Below are 20099 nucleotides of genomic sequence, written 5' to 3' on the forward strand. Positions count from 1 at the left end.
GTTTCTGCAAGTAGCAAATAGTGACTGCTGCTACTGTCTATCTGTGTACCTGAGTGAGCATATGAATGTCTATCCATCAACACTAGATTACTTCTGTCCATGGCTGCATACAAGGGGTAACATCAAAATCACCCAGGTAGCATCTACAAAAACTCCTGCTACCATACTAAGCCAAACTCCACCCCCACCTACAGAGGTCGAGATCCTCGTGCCGCCATGTCGCTAAGTTCCCAGATGACTCTACTGCACTAGTTAGAAAAGAATTGTTATTCAATGTGACTATCCTAATGTCTAAACCTAGAATCTTTAAAAAATTTTTAGTAAATAAAACATTTCACACTGTTAAAACTGTTTTCCATCTTGTGATGGCTATTCCTAGTTGTCAACTTGACATCTAGAATTAACTGAAACTCAAGTGGCTGGGCACACCTATGAGGGATTTTTTTCTTCATTAAATCACCTGAAGTAGAAGACCCACTTCTAATCTGGATCTTTTTTTTTTTTTTTTCTAATCTGGATCTTTACTGTGGGCCATGCCTTCTGCTGGAAGCCTATATAAAAGACATGGAAGAAGGAAGTGTTCTCTCCTTGCCTGCTCTCCCCTTCACTGGCAAGTCTATTCCTTCACTGACGATAGAGCCAGTTGGAATCTTTATGATTCTAACCTATAATGAAGACCAGCTGAGACATTCATCCTTGTAGATTGAACAACTAGATCCTTGAACCTTCTGCTGATAGGCAGCTATTGTTGTATGAGTTGGACCACAGCCTGTAAGTCATTCTAATAAATCTCCTTTAGATAGATAGATAGATAGATAGATAGATAGATAGATAGACAGACAGACAGATAGAACATAGACAGAGAGATTCATTTTTTAACTTCTGTTCCTCTAGAGAACCCTGACTAATACACACCTTAAATGAGTTAAATACCAGGCCTAAAAACAAAACCCAAGTCAAAATCCATTCAGAACATATTTTCCCAAGCTACGTGGGCTTCCCAGGTAGGGCCTGCTGACTGACACTAACAACTGCGGACACTTGTGGCCTACACCTGCTTGGACCATTAGAACTGGGCGGTAGTCAATAATAAAGTCACACAAACCCCAAAGCAACTTACGGAGTGCACACTCCTTTCTATTTTAGACCTTCTATTTGTCTGACCATATTAATTACTATAACATCTACAGATGGTTCGTGCATTTTAACACTTGCAAAGTATGTTTAGACTCCTCCAGAAGTTCAAGGTCACCTCCACAATACTAGTTTTTAGTTAGCTACAACAATGTATAATTTATATGAAAGGAAATCCATCCCCTTTAAGGTACAACTGGGGAATTTGATTGAGTTATGCACACCGTAGTCATGACACAGAACAAGCCCAAAAGCCCGATTGACTACTCACACCACTTGTCTGTAAATTCCCTGCTCTCCCTGAGCAAACCCATCCAAACACTTCCTGATCTGGCTCTGGAAGCTAAGGTTCAACCCCTTGCTGTCAGTTAAAGAACTTTCACACACTTTCACATGTGACTTCCTTCACTTTGAAAGGAGACAACAGTCACCGCACACGGTGCTGTCAGTCTCTCCTTCAGATGAGCATAAAACCATATTCTCCTCATCTTACCTCACTATGACCCCCAATCAAGCAATGGCATCATCTTTGAAGCACAAAACCAATTTAAAAAAGCCTCTTTACCTGCTCTATCCGGTGTCTTGTCTGCAGAAAAGGGTCGTATCTAGCACGGATAGCTCTCATGGAAGTTGGCTAAGTAAACAAGGAAAAAAAAATATCATGTGATAGCTATATTAAAAAAAAAAAAGAGTACAAAGCAATGAAGGATTGCATTAAAATTAAATACCCTAGGGTTCCGAAGACTAAAACCACACCTCACGTCCCACCTTTCTCTCAGTCTCAGCAAGGTTCAGATCACCTGGCTAGTCCTCTCCCACAGAGCATCTCAAAAGCACGGTCTCTTCCTGAGTCACAGTCACCTCCAAATTATAGATGCACACATACAGATGGGCACACATACGCAAGTGTCATGCAGCAGAATGATTTTTGCCCAAGGCCCTTAATTATACAAGGCTTCTAATGGCTCAGCCAGTTGCCTTGATGCCGCTGTCACACAACGGAACAAACATTCTACAATGATCAAGCAGCTTTCCAGCATAAAATGTTCTTTGATGAGTCGTGTTTTTGTTTTTTGCAGCAGGTAAGACTATTATAGGGATCCACAGCTGGTCAGAATACAGAAAATAAGTGACAATGATCCACTCTCGAGATCCCAACAAATGACTGTGGAAACAAGATCTGCACAATGACAATACCAGCTGACAAGCCAACATGGACCAGGGAGTTCCCTAAGGCCTAGATAATGGGCTATGGGCAATCAATGGAGCTGAGAGGAGAATTGGTTCTCTCCATGGATGAGCTCTCTGATAGATCATCCAATCCCCAGGGGTCAGACCTAACCAGTTATAATCCTAGTGGTTGGGAGGTTGAGACAGGAAGACTAACAAAAGGTTGTAGCCAATCTGAGTTACAATGAGACATGTCTGGAAAGACACACACACACACAAATGTATATAAAAATAAATGTGGGGCAAGATGCAAACAGTATTTTGACACATTACTTAGTATGTAAAAATGAAAAAAATTTGGACCATGGAAAATGGGTCAGACCAGCTGCTCACTAATTGTATCTCCCTGTTGGCTCTTTAAGCCTCCATGCCTCAAATTCTTAACCACAAAACTGAGATAATCACAGTATCTACCTTCCAAAAACTGCTGAAAGGCTTGGAGTGGCAAAGCACTTGGGATGGCAATTGGAAATAATAGTTAGGAAATACTCAAGTCAGCATTTCCTCGGTGACCTGACAGCACTAGAAGACAGTGCAAATACTTGGCAAAAAGCTTTTCTAGTCAGGAAAAAAGCCAAAGCTTGTAAGAATGTCAGTACTTGTCATGCCACACTCTGGATCACAGCACTTTGTCAGGACCAAGTCAAAAGCTTTACCTCATAGCCCGTGTAAGACTGGGTTGAGTACTCAAAATCTGAATCAGGTCCTCCAGGGCAGTATCTGGACACAACGACAGAACAGGGAGGGCAGATGAAAAGCTCAGTTCAACAGAAAGCCCTGCAATCAAAGCAAATTCGCCACCAACCCAAAATAGCAGGTGACCCTCGCAGCTTTACTTACCAACAAGCAAACAAGATAAGTGAAGGAACGTGACAACACTCATGTCCAGAACACGGCAGTCACAGCTCTTTACAGGCTTGATACAAGGACCCAGCTGTCTAGTCAAATTGACTCTATGCTTTCCTGAGACTACGCTTTACTTAGGAAAATTTCCCTCCCATTTAATCCTCCAACCTGTCCATATTCACATCCATGAACTCTTCCCAAGTCCTCAATTAGAGAAATCAACTGGCTGTTTATAAGAATAACTTTAAAATTTTTTGATGTTCTTCTGATCTAAATTCATTTTGAATTTAATGCTGGAATTCCAGGAGCTGACCATGTTTAATTTACCCAGCAACAGGTACCCACTGTCCCAAGTCTCAAGTTCATTCACCTCTAAGTATTTCAGCACTACAACACTGTCTGTTCCACTTTCAAAGCACTGAAATACCTTACCAAAGCTGCTAGTTGAGGCTGACCTACAGATCTGTTCAGTCAAAGTGTTAACTATCATCAGCCTGTACCGATGTAGGCATTAGGGAATTTACTTGCTAGTTTAACTGAAGCACACATATATCAATTTATCAAAATCATACTTACACACATATATTCCCTGTAAAACTGATGTGTGGACATCTGTGGGGTTTACACATTACAGCCACAACAGCAATCTATAAAAGAAAGGTCAATTAAAAAGCTATCATTGGAAAATTAACAAAAATTCTACAGAGTGGTTATCCCTAAGGAGAGGAACACAATTTGAATGGCACATAAAGGTTTCCAAGAGAGTAAAAAGAAGATTGATAGACCTGATTTGAAAAGAAACCCGAGTATCTCCGTCAAGATACCGATGCTGCTATTTCCTAAAGCTGCATTCTTTTATACGGATAATAGTTAAAAATTTATGTGACTAACATATGAGCTTTGGGTTAGGTTTTACAGTAGGTATGGAATAAGGAACTATTATTACTAATTTGTAGTGTTAAACACTGCACACAGCAGCTTTGGCATTCTATCACCGAGCTACAAGCCCGGACCTGGGAATTAATTTTTAAGGTCATGGTAATTCTTATTCTCTAACTATTTTGCAAAAAATAGACTACAAAGATCAATATTATAAAGAATCCTAATCATTATTACTCAATTTCCATAGATACATTAGATTTCAACATCTATAGCAGGAAGTTAGGGATCAGAGTGAGAGTTTATGTGCAAAATCTCAGAGTACCTGAGAGAGTCCAGGCTAGGGGGAAGGGAGGGAAATGCTTGCTTGAAAAGGAGTGGTAACAGAGGTAGTAAGGGTATTAAGGTACTAGCACAGAAGGTAGGTGACCAGACAGATCCACACTAAGGCTAACGTCAGGAGGTTGTACATGCGGACAGAGAAAACCAGAGAAAGCCCAGGGCTGAAGAAACTGGAGGTCCAGTTCTCCAAACACAGTTGCCAACATAGATGGAGACCCCCCCAAGACAGATGGCACTGTGTTTATGTCAGTGCACACGTGTGCAGGTCACCAAAGAGGCGCGAGCCAGCTCCAGCTATGCAGAAGCGTTCGTTACCCCACGCTGCAGAACATGCTGGGAAACGAGCAGCTGACACCCTTCAGTGTGAAGGTAAAGAACAGGTCAGGTATGGCTGCTCTGAGGAGCCATGGCAGCCGGGTGAGCAGTGATTCTCAACTGAGACACTGCTGCAGGAGCAGTGGTGACTAGATGACGGCAAGGTATACATGTTAAAATTCCTGCATTCTGACTGTTTTTTAAGTTTGTATACGTGTGTAAGTGCTTGTTAGTAATGTAATGTAGTTAGTAATGCCTCAGCCTTGGCAGTACACTGTATGTAAAAACTGTGACATTCAACTGTCCACAAGCATCAGAATCCAGGAGACAGGGTCACTAAAGTAGCCAACACAAGCACTACAAATATCACATCCTGATCCAGACAGCAGACCAAACCTGCTGGGTCATATTGAAAGGGTTAGACTAACTTTGTAACCCATATGTCTTCTAAAGCCTATAGTTTTGAGTTTTAGGTCCAGGTTAAGCTAAAGCCTCTTAGTACCTTTCCAGAGAGTGAAGGAATGTGACCCTATCTGTGAGGACAGATATAAAAAAAAGGGGCAAGCAAGCAATGACCTTCACTCAGCAAAAGAAGGACCAGACCCTTGTCCTTGAGATAGCGTTTCTTAGCAACGAACCTAGACTTCTTCTGAGTAGCTTTTGACCTCCGGCCAAGAGCCCGCAGCCCTAATCTTCAAGGATGAGCTAACCACCCCCACCTTAAAGTGCAGCTGCATCCACACTTGGCAGGACTGGCCAAGCTTGAGCATCTAAGACTAACCAATTATCTTACTTTATAGCTTCCTCATCCAATCCTAAATTGCCAAAACTAAAACTTCAAATTTCCCGCAATTTTTCTTTTAAAAACCTAAAGGCCTTTGTCTCCCGGTGCCACTCTTTGCTGACTAGCAAGGGTGACCCCGTTGTACAATGGTTAATAAACCTCTTGCTTTTGCAACGAGTCTTGGTCTGGGGGAGCTTCTGGGAAGGGCGCGATTAAACTCCTGAGCTGTTGTGAGACCCCAAGTCTTACATTTTTGGTGCGTTTGGCCGGGAAAGGGCGTGCCCCTTCCCCAACCCTCATCAGACTGAACTTGGAGGTCGAGCTCGGAACAGGTTAGTCTGTTTCTGTCTTACCAATCTGTTTCTTGTCAGAGATGGCTGCCATGAGGCAGCCTCTCAATTAGATTTCTGTGGTACCAATCTGTTTCAGTTTAGGCGCCTGTCTGGACCTTTTTGGTCATCTGATCAGTCATTGCGATTGACAGACGGTGTCAGAATATCGCTTGACTGGGAACTGGGGGATGCCCCAAGTTTCCATTTGGGAGGTTGGATCTGAGACAGTCCTCCTCCCGTCTGATTTTCGTAGAGAACGACCGCCACCAGGCAGCCGTTCTATCAGAGCACTGTGGTACCACTCACAAGGGTGTCCTTGTTTGATTACTTGCCTGATTCTTTGTGTTTCTGTTGTTGTTGCCTCTCTGACTCTTTTGACAGGGAAATGGTCTAGCTTGAGAGCATCTGTAGAAGGGGTTCGAGTCCCCTGAGTGGTTTGAGGCCACTTGCCTGGAACGGTTTCATTAAGGCAGACAGACATGTCATTAATGCCAAGTCCATGGGACATCCTGTAGGACACTCAGCTTGCCCCTTTCTGTGAACAGGGAGGAGCAGAGAGATTCTGCTCCCAGCAATTTAAATCCTGTGTTTCTCATGTATGTATGTATTTTTCTGTGTCTGTTTCTTTGTAGACTTGGACTGATAAAAATTTGGACAGAGGATAGTTAAAATTAAAACTTGGCCTGGGAGTGCACATGGCTGCATGGCAGGACACCAAGCAGTGTGCTCTCCCTCCCGAGGGAGCAAGGAGGGAGTGATTTCGGGTGGCTGGGGAGACATGTGGAGCTGGGGCTGGAGCTTGGGCAGGCGGTGCTCAGGCACTTGAGCGTCTGTGGAATAACAATGCACACCCAGCAGGGCATGGGCTTGATGTGGCCCCTTGTTGCGATGGACAGCCAAAGAGCACGGGGGAGGGGAGAGGCCCAGCCAGGAAGCAGGTTCAGGACCTGCAGGGGAAGTAAGCTACAGTAGAGCTCACAAGTGAGCCAAGGGAGTAGGCAAGGCTCATGGGCTTGCTGGATGGAAATCCTTAGACATGGCTAGGCGGGGATTGGCACCGTAGCTGCTCCATGATAGGAGCTGCTCTGGCTGCCGAGAGTGAGGAAAAACTCCTCCCCCTTGCCTTCATGCCAGCTTAGCAGGGAAGTGAGCAGCAAGAGCTCACCACGCCCTCTTGCTCCTCTCTTCCCTCCTCCCACCTAGGGGGCTTGCAACTTACAGATCAAACAGTAATTAAAAAAAAAAAAAAAACAAAAAAACAAACTGCACTTGCTGTAATGTTTAGAATTACAGCTGAGTCTGTCTGTTTAAATATATGGCCATTATACGATTGTTTTCAACTGGTCTTAAATGGTTGATATGATAAAAAAAAAATAATTGGGTATGTTTTAAGGTTAAATTCAAATTCTTGTTTTAAACACGTATATGTGCCTATGTGTTTGTAGGGTCTATAAATGCATATGTTTAAATAACAACAATGTAAATTGCCACATGGTGTGGCTCAGGAAAACAAAGGTTGCAAAATCTCTGAGTCAAAATGATTTTATTTCCTTTTAGGATAAGAAGAAAGTCTTATTCTAAGTTGATATTGGTTCTGAAGATTGGGTTGTTTTCACTGATAAATTTTGGTCTTAAAATCTGGTTTCGACTTTTAAAATTATGGTTATGCTTTGTAAATTCACTCCTAAAAAAGATACTTTGCTTTAATATTGCAGAGACGAGTTTTAAAAATTGTTTAGATGTCTAAGAGGATAAAACATTTACAGTTTATCAGATTTTTTAAGCAATAACTCTTGGGCAGTCTAACAACGAACTTAAAACAGTTTCCCAACCCTTGAGAAAAAAAAAAAAATTAATGGGAGTTTTTCTGTTGTCTAAAAAGAAAGAGAGAGTGAGCAAGAAATATTTAAAAAAATAGCTTGTCTAAAACAAAAATGTCGGTTAAGCCAGAAAAAAAAAAAGCTAAAAACTTAAAGGTATATAGGATGTTGCAGAAGGTTAGTAGATGTATTATAAAAAGCCAGAGAGTTAATATGATTAAAAAAAAAAAAAACACTGTATTTAAATATGTTATAATTCATTTAAAAGGCTGGTGATTCTTCATTGCAAAATGTTTTTTTTATGCTCTTTTAAGGGAAAAAAATTCTGGCTGATAGATTTGGTATGGCTAAAATACTTCATACAGTTTAAAAGAGTTCTGTACTGTTCTGTTATGCAGTTGGTTTTAAAACTTATTTGATCATTATGTTAAAACTTTTGTTTGTGGGGGATTATGGATGCTCCACAGTGTTTGCTGTGTCATCAACAGCACCTAATGGCTATGTTTGGTATTGTCAGTCACAGCCTGTGCTAACACATGGCTAGCTGCCATGATGGTTCAGGGATAGAGAGCACGTGAAGCTGTAGTTTTGCTGCCATATTTGTTTAGGACTTCCAGCTGAGTTCAGTTACACGTGGCCAGCCGCCATGCTGGTTCAGAGATAAAGAGGGTGGAGACATGAGTTTACCACCATTTTGTTTAGGTCTCTCAGTTATGTTCAGTCCTCTGATTAGTGTTAAGTGCAAAGCTTTTTACTGTTCAATTTTAATACAAAGTGGTAGGATCAACAAGATTTGCTAGCCCCTCTATAAACTGTATCTGATTAAAATGTTTGCTTCAATTTTAGTTCAGAAAGAGCAGACTTAAAGCTATGCTAACGACTACAGTTGGTTAAGATGTTGAGCTCTACCTAGTGTCTTTGTATAGGGTTTTTTTAAAGGTTAAGCCTAGGATGGGTAACTATAAAGTTTGCCTATTTGTCTTAAAATATATAGTTCTAAAACATACATCTCAGAAATATGCTAGAACTAGATTAAATAACATTCTGTTTTATAGGACACAGTTTAAAACAGATGATAAAAACAAAGAGTAACTCAGATATGCTGGCCCTCAAGCTTATCAGAGATCTGATGAATATGACATTTTAACATATGTAAGTTTATTGTGGCAGAAAGTCCCAAAATCCTGGCAGTAGCTCCCCAAGTTCTCCGAGAAGATTTGGACAACGACAGATGACTGCAACTCTGGATTGTGGTATGCTAACCACTGGGCAATACTGCCCCAACTGACCCACTGCTAGGGCCCAGCCTAAACTGTGGACAAAGCCGGGACACCTGAAGAGCCATTGTCTCACATTGTGAGAGGCAAGGTGAGGTCAATCTCTCCTGTTCCTCTTTCCACAGGAGCAGTTTCTCATCCTCTATGCCTGGATGGCTGGACTGCCTCTGCTCAGAAAGCCAGGAGACCACAGGAGCAAGGGACACTGCCTAGGTGATGGACTAACTAGTCATCTCTGTCATTTTGATCGATACATTTACTTAGCTCATAATTTATCCTTCTCAGGTCTCTGATCACATTGACAGCTAGGCTGAAAGGCTAGGCTTAGTTAACAGTAACTTGGCAGTTAAAGAGCAGACAGTTAGGTTCATTATCAGCTCATTGGACAGTTCATTAGTTAGTTAAAACTACTGGGTACTATATCTTTTGTATAAAAAAAAACAAAAAACAAAACAGGTTTGCCCTGCTCACAGGCTTTACATCAGTTGCCAATGTCTTATATTAATAGTTAAATAAAAAAAATATAAGGTTTATATAGGGTCTGAGGATATAGGAGTTCAGGTTATAAAAATCTAAAAAATGTTGGTCTACATACTGATCAAAGTGTCAATTTAATGGACGTCAGGTTAACACTTAAGTAAAAAAAAAGTACAAGCAGTTTCTCACGCAGGCAATTTTACTTAGCCAAAATATAGGAGGGTTTACTCAAGGTTGCACAGAGCCTGCTGTCTGGTTACTATGGTTGCACGGAGTTTCTCAGGGTCAGAGCAGTCCACTGTAAGACCACCAAGGTCAGTCTGTGAGAGACTGGACTTTAAAAAATAGCCAAGAAGCTGAGTTCCGCTGCTCAGATGCCGTTAACTCCAAAAAGGCTGCCACATGGACACACTTAAGTTGTTTATAAAAGATATAAAACAAACAGCTGACTGGTACCAATTCTGTTGGATATAGTTTTTATCTGTTACTCTCAAAATGTTGCTGTATTAGATTTGCTGATATGTTACTTTTCTGAGTTTCCTTTTGTGTACCAAAAATTTATATGAGTTTATAAAAATCAAAAGATCATAAGACCTAAATCTGACATAGCTCAAATGGATCCCAGAAGAGTTTTTCCCTGGTGTTGGGATTCCTCCCTTTTTCCATTTAACAGACAAATCTTAACTTCTGTCTCTAGTCTGAATTTGTCTCAGCAGATTTTCACCTGGTTGACTCTGGGCTGCAAACTGAAATCTGGACTTGTTGGAAGCTGACATGACTGCTCCCTGTCTCTTCAATTGGATCAACTAACCAGAGACTGTTAAGGACTGCCTCATTGACCAGCCTTTGACTGGCTCCTAGTAATCTTTACCCATGTACTCTCTCCAACTTTTGACCAGCATTTCAGCCTCTTTTAAACTGAGATTTCAACGATCCATCATCAACATGAAGAAATTACAGAAGACGGATCATTGGCCCATTGTCCCATTCTACAGGCTAAAATGTTGAGTCAAAAAAAATTTTTTTTCTTAAGATAAAATTCTCACTCTGCAGCTGCTTCATGATTGAAGCAGTTACAAGGAGAAGGGGGAAATGAAAGGGTTAGACTAACTTTGTAACCTATATGTCTTCTAAAGCCTATAGTTTTGAGTTTTAGGTCCAGGTTAAGCTAAAGCCTCTTAGTACCTTTCCAGAGAGTGAAGGAATGTGACCCTATCTGTGAGGACAGATATAAAAAAAAGGGGCAAGCAAGCAATGACCTTCACTCAGCAAAAGAAGGACCAGACCCTTGTCCTTGAGATAGCGTTTCTTAGCAACGAACCTAGACTTCTTCTGAGTAGCTTTTGACCTCCGGCCAAGAGCCCGAAGCCCTAATCTTCAAGGATGAGCTAACCACCCCCACCTTAAAGTGCAGCTGCATCCACACTTGGCAGGACTGGCCAAGCTTGAGCATCTAAGACTAACCAATTATCTTACTTTATAGCTTCCTCATCCAATCCTAAATTGCCAAAACTAAAACTTCAAATTTCCCGCAATTTTTCTTTTAAAAACCTAAAGGCCTTTGTCTCCCGGTGCCACTCTTTGCTGACCAGCAAGGGTGACCCCGTTGTACAATGGTTAATAAACCTCTTGCTTTTGCAACGAGTCTTGGTCTGGAGGAGTTTCTGGGAAGGGCGCGATTAAACTCCTGAGCTGTTGTGAGACCCCAGGTCTTACAATATCAGGAACACGGACTCCAACTCTAGAATCCTGATCCTGCCCATTTCCTCCAGCCTCTCACTCAGCCACTGCTTCCCTGAGCCTTGGTCCCAATGTAGCCCCTTCACACAGAACAAGAATGTCCAACACGGTCTTACACTTCTACCACATGCTCGCCATATCTACATTAGTGTTCTGAAAAATCTACCCTGCTTCCACCACCACCCTGTAGAGCAGCCTCAAATGGTTTCCTGCTTTGCTTTCTTCACTAGCTGTACGCGACTGTTTGCAAGCTAATCCTGACCAAGGCCTCCAGTTTCTTCTAATGAAGCTGGAAGCTGGTACAGTGCAAGTTCAAGGCCAGTGTGGCCTATACAGTGAGACTGTCTCAAGAAGAAAATCATGGGCCAAACATAACTCCGTTTCCGCCAGTCTGTTACATTCCCTGTCTGCACATGCCATGCCCTTCGTGCCTCTCCTATCTCTGTGCCTTCTTGCCTATTTCTCTCTTGCCCCAGCACCCTCTGAGCTTGATCCTCCCTGATCATATGAGCATACTTACAGGTCAGGACAGTGCCATGCTTTCTGCTGGGGCTTTACTTTTTTCTTTTGCTGAGATGTCCTGTCTCTGGACACCCACAGTGTCTCTACTGGGAGACTTACTCCACAATCATCACATATGAAATTACCCTGCACCATTATATGCCTTTTAGAAGTACCAACTGGGAGCTATCAGCACAGGAAAGTCAGTAACAGTTGCCATATTGTAAGTGATCAGGCCTCAGTCTTTAAAGACACTAGAAAACCATGCATTCCTTTAAGCCCACTAGCTGGCTTCCTCCCTTTGCCCTCCTTCATTCAAGTACACGGCATGACTGACTATAGGAATCTGAATCCATCCCCCTACCGCCTCAGTACCTCTCTCAGTATTTCATCAGCTCATCACTCACCCCACTGGCAGTCCTGATGGGTTTTGCCTTTAACTTGGGAACCAGGATCTTTCGATAGTGAAGAGGGACCGCAGCGATGATGTCTACCAGGCGGGGCTGGGACGAAAGGCCGTACTTGGCAGCTGTCTTGGTTTTCAACCTGAAAGCAGAGCATTTGGCATTACTGCAATCAGAGAATTTCAGGCTGAGGCTAGGAAAAGGATGATGTGTACACAGTACCACCAACACCTGGCACGCCTCTCCTCCTTCACCAGGCGGCAAGTCTGCCTAACATCTGTGAATAGGAGGGAAATAAAGGAAACAAAATGTTAGTAAGTATCTTGCTTTTCTTAACCTTAAACACCAGGAAGTAAACCAGGTCTGTGGGGCCTGGGACAATGGCACAGTGGAGGTCTCATGCCAAACTGTGCCTCAGCTTCCAGCTTAACATTTGGGACCATGTGTGGAAGGCTGTGTAGACATTGGCCCCTGCTTCCTGGGAAGAAATCACCCTGATAGAGAACTACTTTCTTTGATAAAATATTCTACACAAAAGAAGCAAGACAAATCAAAAACCAGAATACAAATCCTAGACTCTACCTTAACAATTACAAAACTCCATGTCCCCTCCTGACTGTAACCCTATCTGTAGCCCCCAGAGCATCCTTCACTCTGTCTTGCTGTACACAGGTTAGGACTTAAAATCCTGTCTCTACCTGAGAGTGCTGAAGTTACAGGTGTGTGCCACCATGCCCAACTTATTCCTTTAATTTTCTCTATCGTTTGAACAGCTTTCCCTTTCTCTGTGCCCACTGGGCACATCCTTCTGTGGGTTGCACACACTGTTCTCAGCTAACACTAACTGAATATCTAGCATGCACAGGCTACCACCCACATATGTGGTATGCCAGGCATCAGGCACGGTCCTTTCATGTGATGTGTTGTGGGTAAGTTCACACACACACACACACACACACACACACACACACACGCGCGCAAGAGTTGCTTCCAGAATGCAGAAAGGATTTTAACATGTGCTGGAAAAACAGAGCCAGAAGAGCACTCAGGTGTTAGGGAAGCAGGACAGACACAGGGTTGACACTGTAAGACATTGTAGGAAAAGCTATAGAATATAAAAGTTTCACAGTCAAAGAGGACAACTGCTGACTCACTCCTTTAGCAAATGCTCTCTAAGCACAGTGTCAAGAAAGGGGTCAGGGAGAGGTATCTCAAGAAACAAACAGAGAAGTGGATCTACAAAAGGACATGAATGTGGTCACTACATGACATGGGGGAGAATGCTTTCTTTGAGAATATATATGAAGGGCAAACGCAATTAAGAAAATAAGACCCACTCATTTGAGGGTGTAATAAAGACCAAGGTGAACATGAACGTGTGGAAGAGGTTCTACAGTAGAGATAGCTGGATTACATTAAGGATACCAGAGAGAGTGCTCCTGGCCACGGTGTCAAGAGAAAAGAAGTACATGAAATGATGGCACAAAGAAGAAATGGGGTCTGGAGATTCTGAATCCCCATTCTGCAAATGACAACTCACCCTGGATGACTTACCTCTCTACTTTCAGATCACCTATCTGAGAGGTAAGGGTGATACCCGTACCTACCCATACTGTAGGTTTTGTTTTAAATGTGTGCATTTGCCTCTGTGCATGCACCACTGTAGCAGCGTAGAGGTCAGTCAGCTTTTGAACACTGGCTTCCTCCATGCACTGCACTTACATACTAGAGCATCTTGCCGACCCCCGTACTGGCTAATTTTATGTCATTTGACAGAGGCTAGAGTCATCTGAGAGGAGGAAACCCCAGTTGAGAAAATGCCTTCATAAGATCAGGCTGTAGGCAAGCCTATAGAGCATTTTCTGAATTAGTGATTGTTGTGAGAGGGCCTAGTTCATGGTGAGTTGGTCACACCTGGGCTGATGGTCCTGGGGTCGATAAGACCCCAGGCTAAGCACACCATGGGGGGCAAGCCAGTAAGCGGCATCCCTCCACGGCCTCTGCATCAGCTCCTGCCTCCAGGTTCCTGCCCTGACTTCCGTCAATAACAGAGTGTGACCTGAGAGTTGTAAGATGAAATAAACTCTCCTCCATAAGTTGCTTTTGGTCACAGTGTTTCATCCTAGCAACAGTAACCCAGACTAAGAGAAATTGGTACCAGGATGGTGGAGTATTGCTGTGACAGACCTGACCACATTGTTTTGGGGAAGGCTGTGGAAGGGCTTTGGAACTTTGACCAAGAAAAGTCATTGGGCCAATGGGATGTTCTGTAGGAGTGAAAAAGATAAGACTGTTGAAAGCAATGCAGCCGATGGAGGCCTGGCTTGTGAAGTTTCAGAGGGAAACAAAGACTCTAGCAGGCCCTTTTATACGAAGAATGTGTGGTATCTGGTTGGCTGGAACTAAGAATCGGCTGTGATTAAGAAGCGGCCAGCATCACTGAGGTGAAATCTTCTGGGAAGTATTTTCTCGGTTAGCACGGGCCAGCTGTGTTCAGAGGTGGTCAAGGCTGTGCCTTGTGCTGACAGCCTCCTTCCAAGCAGTACTGGTTTTAACACCATGAAGGAGTCACTGAGAGCAACGTGAGAGGATAGGAGAGGCCATTGGTGAAGATGTACCCAGAGTACCAATGAAAGCCCTAGGATTGAAGGGGTCATGCAGAGAAACTGAGGCTTGGCACCATGAAAAGAGCCCAGGAGAGCTATCGGTAAAAGGGCTACCTGGCTGTGGTAGAAGACCCCAATATTTTAGAGATGCCAGTATCAGGGGGTGATCACAAAAACAGCAGCGGCTGTGCAGTGGGTCCGGTAGGAGACAAGCTATATGTGCTGGAGAGGACGGAGCCGAAGAAGTGCCCCCAGGGCCGTTGAAGGAACCCAGATGACCATGAGTGAATCCCAGATATTAGACACTGAATTATTTAAACTGTAGGAATTTGGGGACTGTGCCCTGGTTCTTCCCTCTTGAAATAAGAAAACTATTTAACTCAATTTTGATTTTTTTTTTTTACAGGAGCCCACAATTGAGACTCTGAACTTTTAAAAGAGATTTCAAATTTTTAAAGAGACTAAATTTTTAATCTGTTTGTATTGTAAAGATTGTGAGACTTTAAAATTATTTACATTTCATATTGTGATATTAACATTAATGTGTCTCCTGGGGCTAAATTGAAAAAGGTTCTAAATGAAAAGTGTTGTGTTTGTGTCAAGATGACAAGGGGTCAGTTGTGCCAGCTAGTTTTATGTCAATTTTACATAAGCTACAATCACTGGAACAGAGGAGGGTCTCAATAGAGAAAAAGCCTCCACAAGATGGGCTGCAGGCAAGCCTGTAAAGCACTTCATTAATCAATGACGGATGGGAAAGGGGGTGCCACACCTGGGCTGGAGGTCCTGGGTTCTATAAGAAAGCAGGCTGAGCAAGCTATATGGAGCAAGCCAGTAAGCGGCACTCTACCATGGATCAGCTCCAGGTTCCTGCCCTGTTTGAGTGCCTTGACTTCCCTCAGTGATGGACTGTTGTTATCTGGACGTATAAGCTGAAATAAACCCTTTCCTCCCCAAGTTGCTTTGGTCACAGTGCTGCATCACAGCAGCAGTAACTCTAACTAGGACACCCTTTCTGAAAGGGTTAACTCATCTGTTACCTGCAGTGTACCTCACAATAGTGCCCAGGATACTAAAGTGCCAGTTACAGGTGGCAATTGGATTCAGAGGCTCTGACACAATTTTATCAGTATGAAATACGTGACAAGGCAGAAAACTGCAATTCTTAACTACTTCACAGAAAACAGGTAGCTTCAGATCAGTTCATCTAATGGCTCTACCAGCAGGCACATTGGGGCATGCCATTAATTCCAATACTTGGGAGGCTTAGGCAAAGGAATGTCTTGAATTTGAGGCCGGCCTGAGATACAAAGTCAGACCATGTATTAGATAGATAGACAGGGAGATAGAGAGATAGATAGATAGATAGCACCACTGCCCTTTTACAGATGTACTTACTTATTTAGATCGATGTCTTTGCCTTGTTCATGAGCTTCAACCATCTGCTTGATAACATCCCCTATAGTTAGCATCATCAGCTCAGCATTGCTGAGATCTGTAAAGATGTTTCAACAACAGAAAAGTCTCGTTATTCAGGTTTTTTTTTTTTTTACATTTATTTGTATGTGTATGTACATCACACACACACACACTCTCAAGCATGCACACATGCAATTCAATTTTAAGTGTAGAGATCACGGGTTGGTTTCTGCGTCAGTCTCTGGAGTGCTAAGATTACAGCCTGCACTTACTACCTTGCCTGGCCTAACGACCTAGCTGCCTTTCCACGATACCATCTGTTGATCTGCATGTCCCTGTCTTAGCAGCTGCCTTTCATCCAGACACAGGAGATGCTGACATAATTATCATTATTATCCTACTATCAATCACAAATGACTCATCCAAGCATGGGTACCAATTCAAGACGGGAAAATCTCCGCTCTTTTCTTCACGGGTCAGGGGAGCCCATCTTTTACTAGCTGACAACAGTGGTGTGGTGTGACACCTTGGGTGATGACAACAAACATGCCTCCCGCCCACTGGTGTGAAAAAAGTCATTGTCGAAGGGTAGATAAGAAAGCTGTGGAAGTTACAGAGACCTTTCATTTAGTCCCATTTGAAACTCACAATAGTGCTGTAAAATTGGTATTGTTATTCCTACTTTATAGATGTAAAGATGGATCAAAGCAATTTAAGATGTCATTGTAAACAGCAGGATGAAATCTCAGGTCCAGGTCTTCTCACCACATTGTGCACTGTGACTCAATGAAGCACAGCTAAGACACACAGAGAGAAAAGTCCATATATAGTCAAACACTAAATGCTTTCAGAACCTCTCAGATCTACAAAGGTGCCTCAGAGGCCATAAAATGGAGGTGGACTTGGGGTATGGGGTGAGCACAGAAGATGAGCTAGCACCCTGTACATACACGCCTTTATTTCTCGCTCTCTCTTTCTGTGTGTTAAAACCACAGTAACTCTGCTTTCATTTTTCTATATAAGACTTCTGCATAATACTTCATTTAGAGGGTACGAGTATGGGTTGACAAAAATAAAGATTTGAAATGCTATGTGGGTGGGTTTTATACAACTAGTATATATAAACTAGTATATGTATTTATATAAATTATACTATGTACAAATTGTAAATATACAATAGTTTATGCAAACTAGTAAGAAAGGCTTCACAGAGGAACCCTGTGAAAGAAAGGACAGGGTTTGAACCAGGGAACAAGCAGTATGGGACCATGCTAGGCATAAGAACTACCTATTTTGGTGAAAGGAGGCTGCCTGAACAGGGTTCAATGAACAGATGGTACACTGGCCATGACGCAAAGGCACTAAAGAAAATAGTAGAGAAGGAGATATTCTTAACTCTGTAACTTAAAAAAAAAAAAGAAAGTATTTTTTTAAAGAAAGTAAGACTAAAAAAACAGTGAGACTATCAACATAAAGAATAAGTCAGAAAGTTTAAAAAAGATACAGTCAATCTGGATGCTAAACAAAAGGCTTTTGAATAGTACATTAAAAATCTACAAACACGAAGATCTGAGTTCAAATGCCAACACACATGTTAAAAGCGAGGCATAACCACATTCATGGCTGTAAAGAGGGGGCCACAGAGGGCATGGCGTGGGACTATGACATCAGGATTGCGGGGGCTTGCTGGTTGCCAGCCTAAGATGAACAAGTTACAGCAAGGTAAGCTCAAATTAATCCAATGCATGTTGTGTTTGATGTAACAAGAATATAGAGCATGTTGTTTGGAAGGGAAATTCCAGAATGCCAAGACGCAGTGACCAACACCATATTTCGTTTTCATTTAATGCTTCTGGCTTCACAGGCGCACCATGACAGCTCCACACACTAAGTATAAACTTAGCTGGAAAAGTTAACCAAACCTCAGCTTTTTCAAGCATGAAATGAGGACAGGACTGCAAAATGACTGATACCAACAGCATTATCAGGCCAACTGCTGAAGGGCAGTACATAAAAACGTAATCTATTACAAATACTTTAAAAAAGGGGGGGAGGGGATTTGGGTTTTTGAGACAGGGTGTCTCCGTGCAGCCCTGGCTGTCCTGGTCTTGCTTTGTAGACCAGGCTGGCCTCGAACTCAGAGATCCTCCTGCCTCTGCCTCCCTGAGTGCTGGGATCACAGGCATGCGCCACCAAGCCCAGCTTTAAAAAGGATTTTTGTTTGTTTGTGTTTTTTATGACCCCATTCTGTTGAAAAAACCGCACAGAACTGCTCCAGGCTACTCCGGAGGTAAAATAAATGGGAGTAAGTTCACGTAAAGCTGTTGCTCAAACTACATGGATAAATTCCCACTTTAGGATAGTACCAACGCCTGTCCTACTTTAAGATTTAAAAACAACTCAAACAAACATGTCTAATAATTCGCCACAAATTAAACTACAACTCACCACCTTAACTCCTCTGGGACCTTTCGTGGAATAACGGTACCGTTTACCCAGCTACACAAAAAGACACCAACTAATCAAAAAGATAGATGACTGTTTTACAAAGCCCACAGACAAAGGGAGGCCTGCCGACCCCAGATTGCAGGGCCCCGGACCAGGAAGCAGATTCCCATGGGAAAGTGGGGTTCATCCCGTGATCGCAGGGCATCCACCACCTCCCATGCCTCCTCGTCCCACTTGTTTTTCCGCACCTCTCCTCTTTTGCTTCATCTCGGCGCCGTCGTAACAGGATGCCACCACGTACTGTCGTTGAGAGCACCGACAAAGTTAGCGGCCGTAAAGCAGCCCGGGACTGTCGTGAAAGCACAGCGACTGTACCGTAAAGCTCTTCCCAGAAGGCGGAGCGCGGAGCCCCGCCCCGTCCAGGTGGCGGCTTCACCTCTGGTAGACTGGGAGGAGATGTACGTCCAAGTTGAGTGGGAGGGTGGAGACTTTTTGGGGATCAGGAAGATGGACCTGGCTAAGACGGGACAGTTTATCTAAAGAAAGTTCATCTGCTCCGGGAAGCTGGCACGAGAGTGAAATGTGACCAGAGTTCTTAAAGCAAAAGCCTGGGCTTTGACAACCTCCACGTTGGCCACGTGTCACTTGTATGTTCAACCTTGTCGAGATGAGGAATAGATAAAGGATACCAGTGGTTTCCCCACGTACACCCGCCCCTCCCCCGACACCCACCTCCAAGTCTGTCTTGGGGTGTTGACATAATCGTTAGTTTTTAAAGGTTATGGAAGAATTGAGGGCAGAAGGCAAGAGGCCTGTTTATTTAAACAGTCCTGATGGTTAAGGTGTGTTCTGGCTGATCATTGTACACTGGATCTCAGGGTGATCAAAGTCTTTATTGCTGTCGTTCCCTCAGGAGATCCATCTGCTCCTACAAGATAATCACTTAATGCTCCAGGGTACAGCCCTGACTGATAATGGTCTTTCTATGGCAGGAGTCTGCGCTTTGAGGCTTTGTTTTCTCTCCAATCAGGGTGGCTGCAGGTTTAGGACAGTGATTTCTCTTTGACCCTTCAGCAAAAGTAAAGGAGACAAATAGACACAACATGAAGAGAGATGCCAAGCTTTTATCTTGCATTTACTTGCTACTTGTCTAGCTGCCTGTTTGAAGAATGTGGTCCTTGCATGGGGCCAGGCACACCACACATGGGAGAGAGTGGATAGAAATCCTCGACACAGTGAGCATTAGCCTTTCAGTGTGATGAAAGCTAAGCTCTGATCTTCCTGAAAGACACTAGACAAGAAGCAAGTATCAGCTTGATCTTATATGCTTTGCAGGCTGTAGGCTCCCTGGAGTCTCAGATTTTTCTTGGTAACAGTCATGAAAACACTAGGTAAGACACCATGCACAAAATTTGGCAACATCTGGAGACAGGACTTGGAATAACTTTTTGTTGAAACCTTCCACGATCTCTTTTGCCCACGGACCTGAGATGAAGAATTCTTGGCATTAATAAAGGCTGGAAGATGTGTTTCCAGTAGTTACTT

The 20099-nt window shown here is 43.1% G+C and overlaps 1 protein-coding gene across 2 annotated transcripts in view; it reads right to left on the minus strand.

The window, feature by feature from the left end:
- The window catches only part of Elp3 (elongator acetyltransferase complex subunit 3), a 72680-nt gene extending 53732 nt beyond the window's left edge, over positions 1-18948 (minus strand). Inside the window, exons 1-6 of one of the 2 annotated variants that reach the window (XM_021654470.2) lie at positions 18803-18948; positions 16086-16182; positions 12085-12223; positions 3787-3857; positions 3021-3084; positions 1700-1768 (exon numbers count right to left, since the gene is read on the minus strand). In XM_021654470.2, coding sequence (XP_021510145.1) covers positions 1700-1768; positions 3021-3084; positions 3787-3857; positions 12085-12223; positions 16086-16182; positions 18803-18821 — 459 coding nt within the window. In that variant the 5' untranslated portion in view covers positions 18822-18948. Of the gene's footprint in view, positions 1-1699; positions 1769-3020; positions 3085-3786; positions 3858-12084; positions 12224-16085; positions 16183-16788; positions 16886-18802 lie in introns of those variants that run through there. The other variant, XM_060391345.1, reaches the window with a different exon arrangement.
- Between the last annotated feature and the right edge of the window lie 1151 nt (positions 18949-20099).

The sequence above is a fragment of the Meriones unguiculatus genome, chromosome 9, assembly GCF_030254825.1.
Source record: "Meriones unguiculatus strain TT.TT164.6M chromosome 9, Bangor_MerUng_6.1, whole genome shotgun sequence".
NCBI lineage: Eukaryota > Metazoa > Chordata > Mammalia > Rodentia > Muridae > Meriones > Meriones unguiculatus.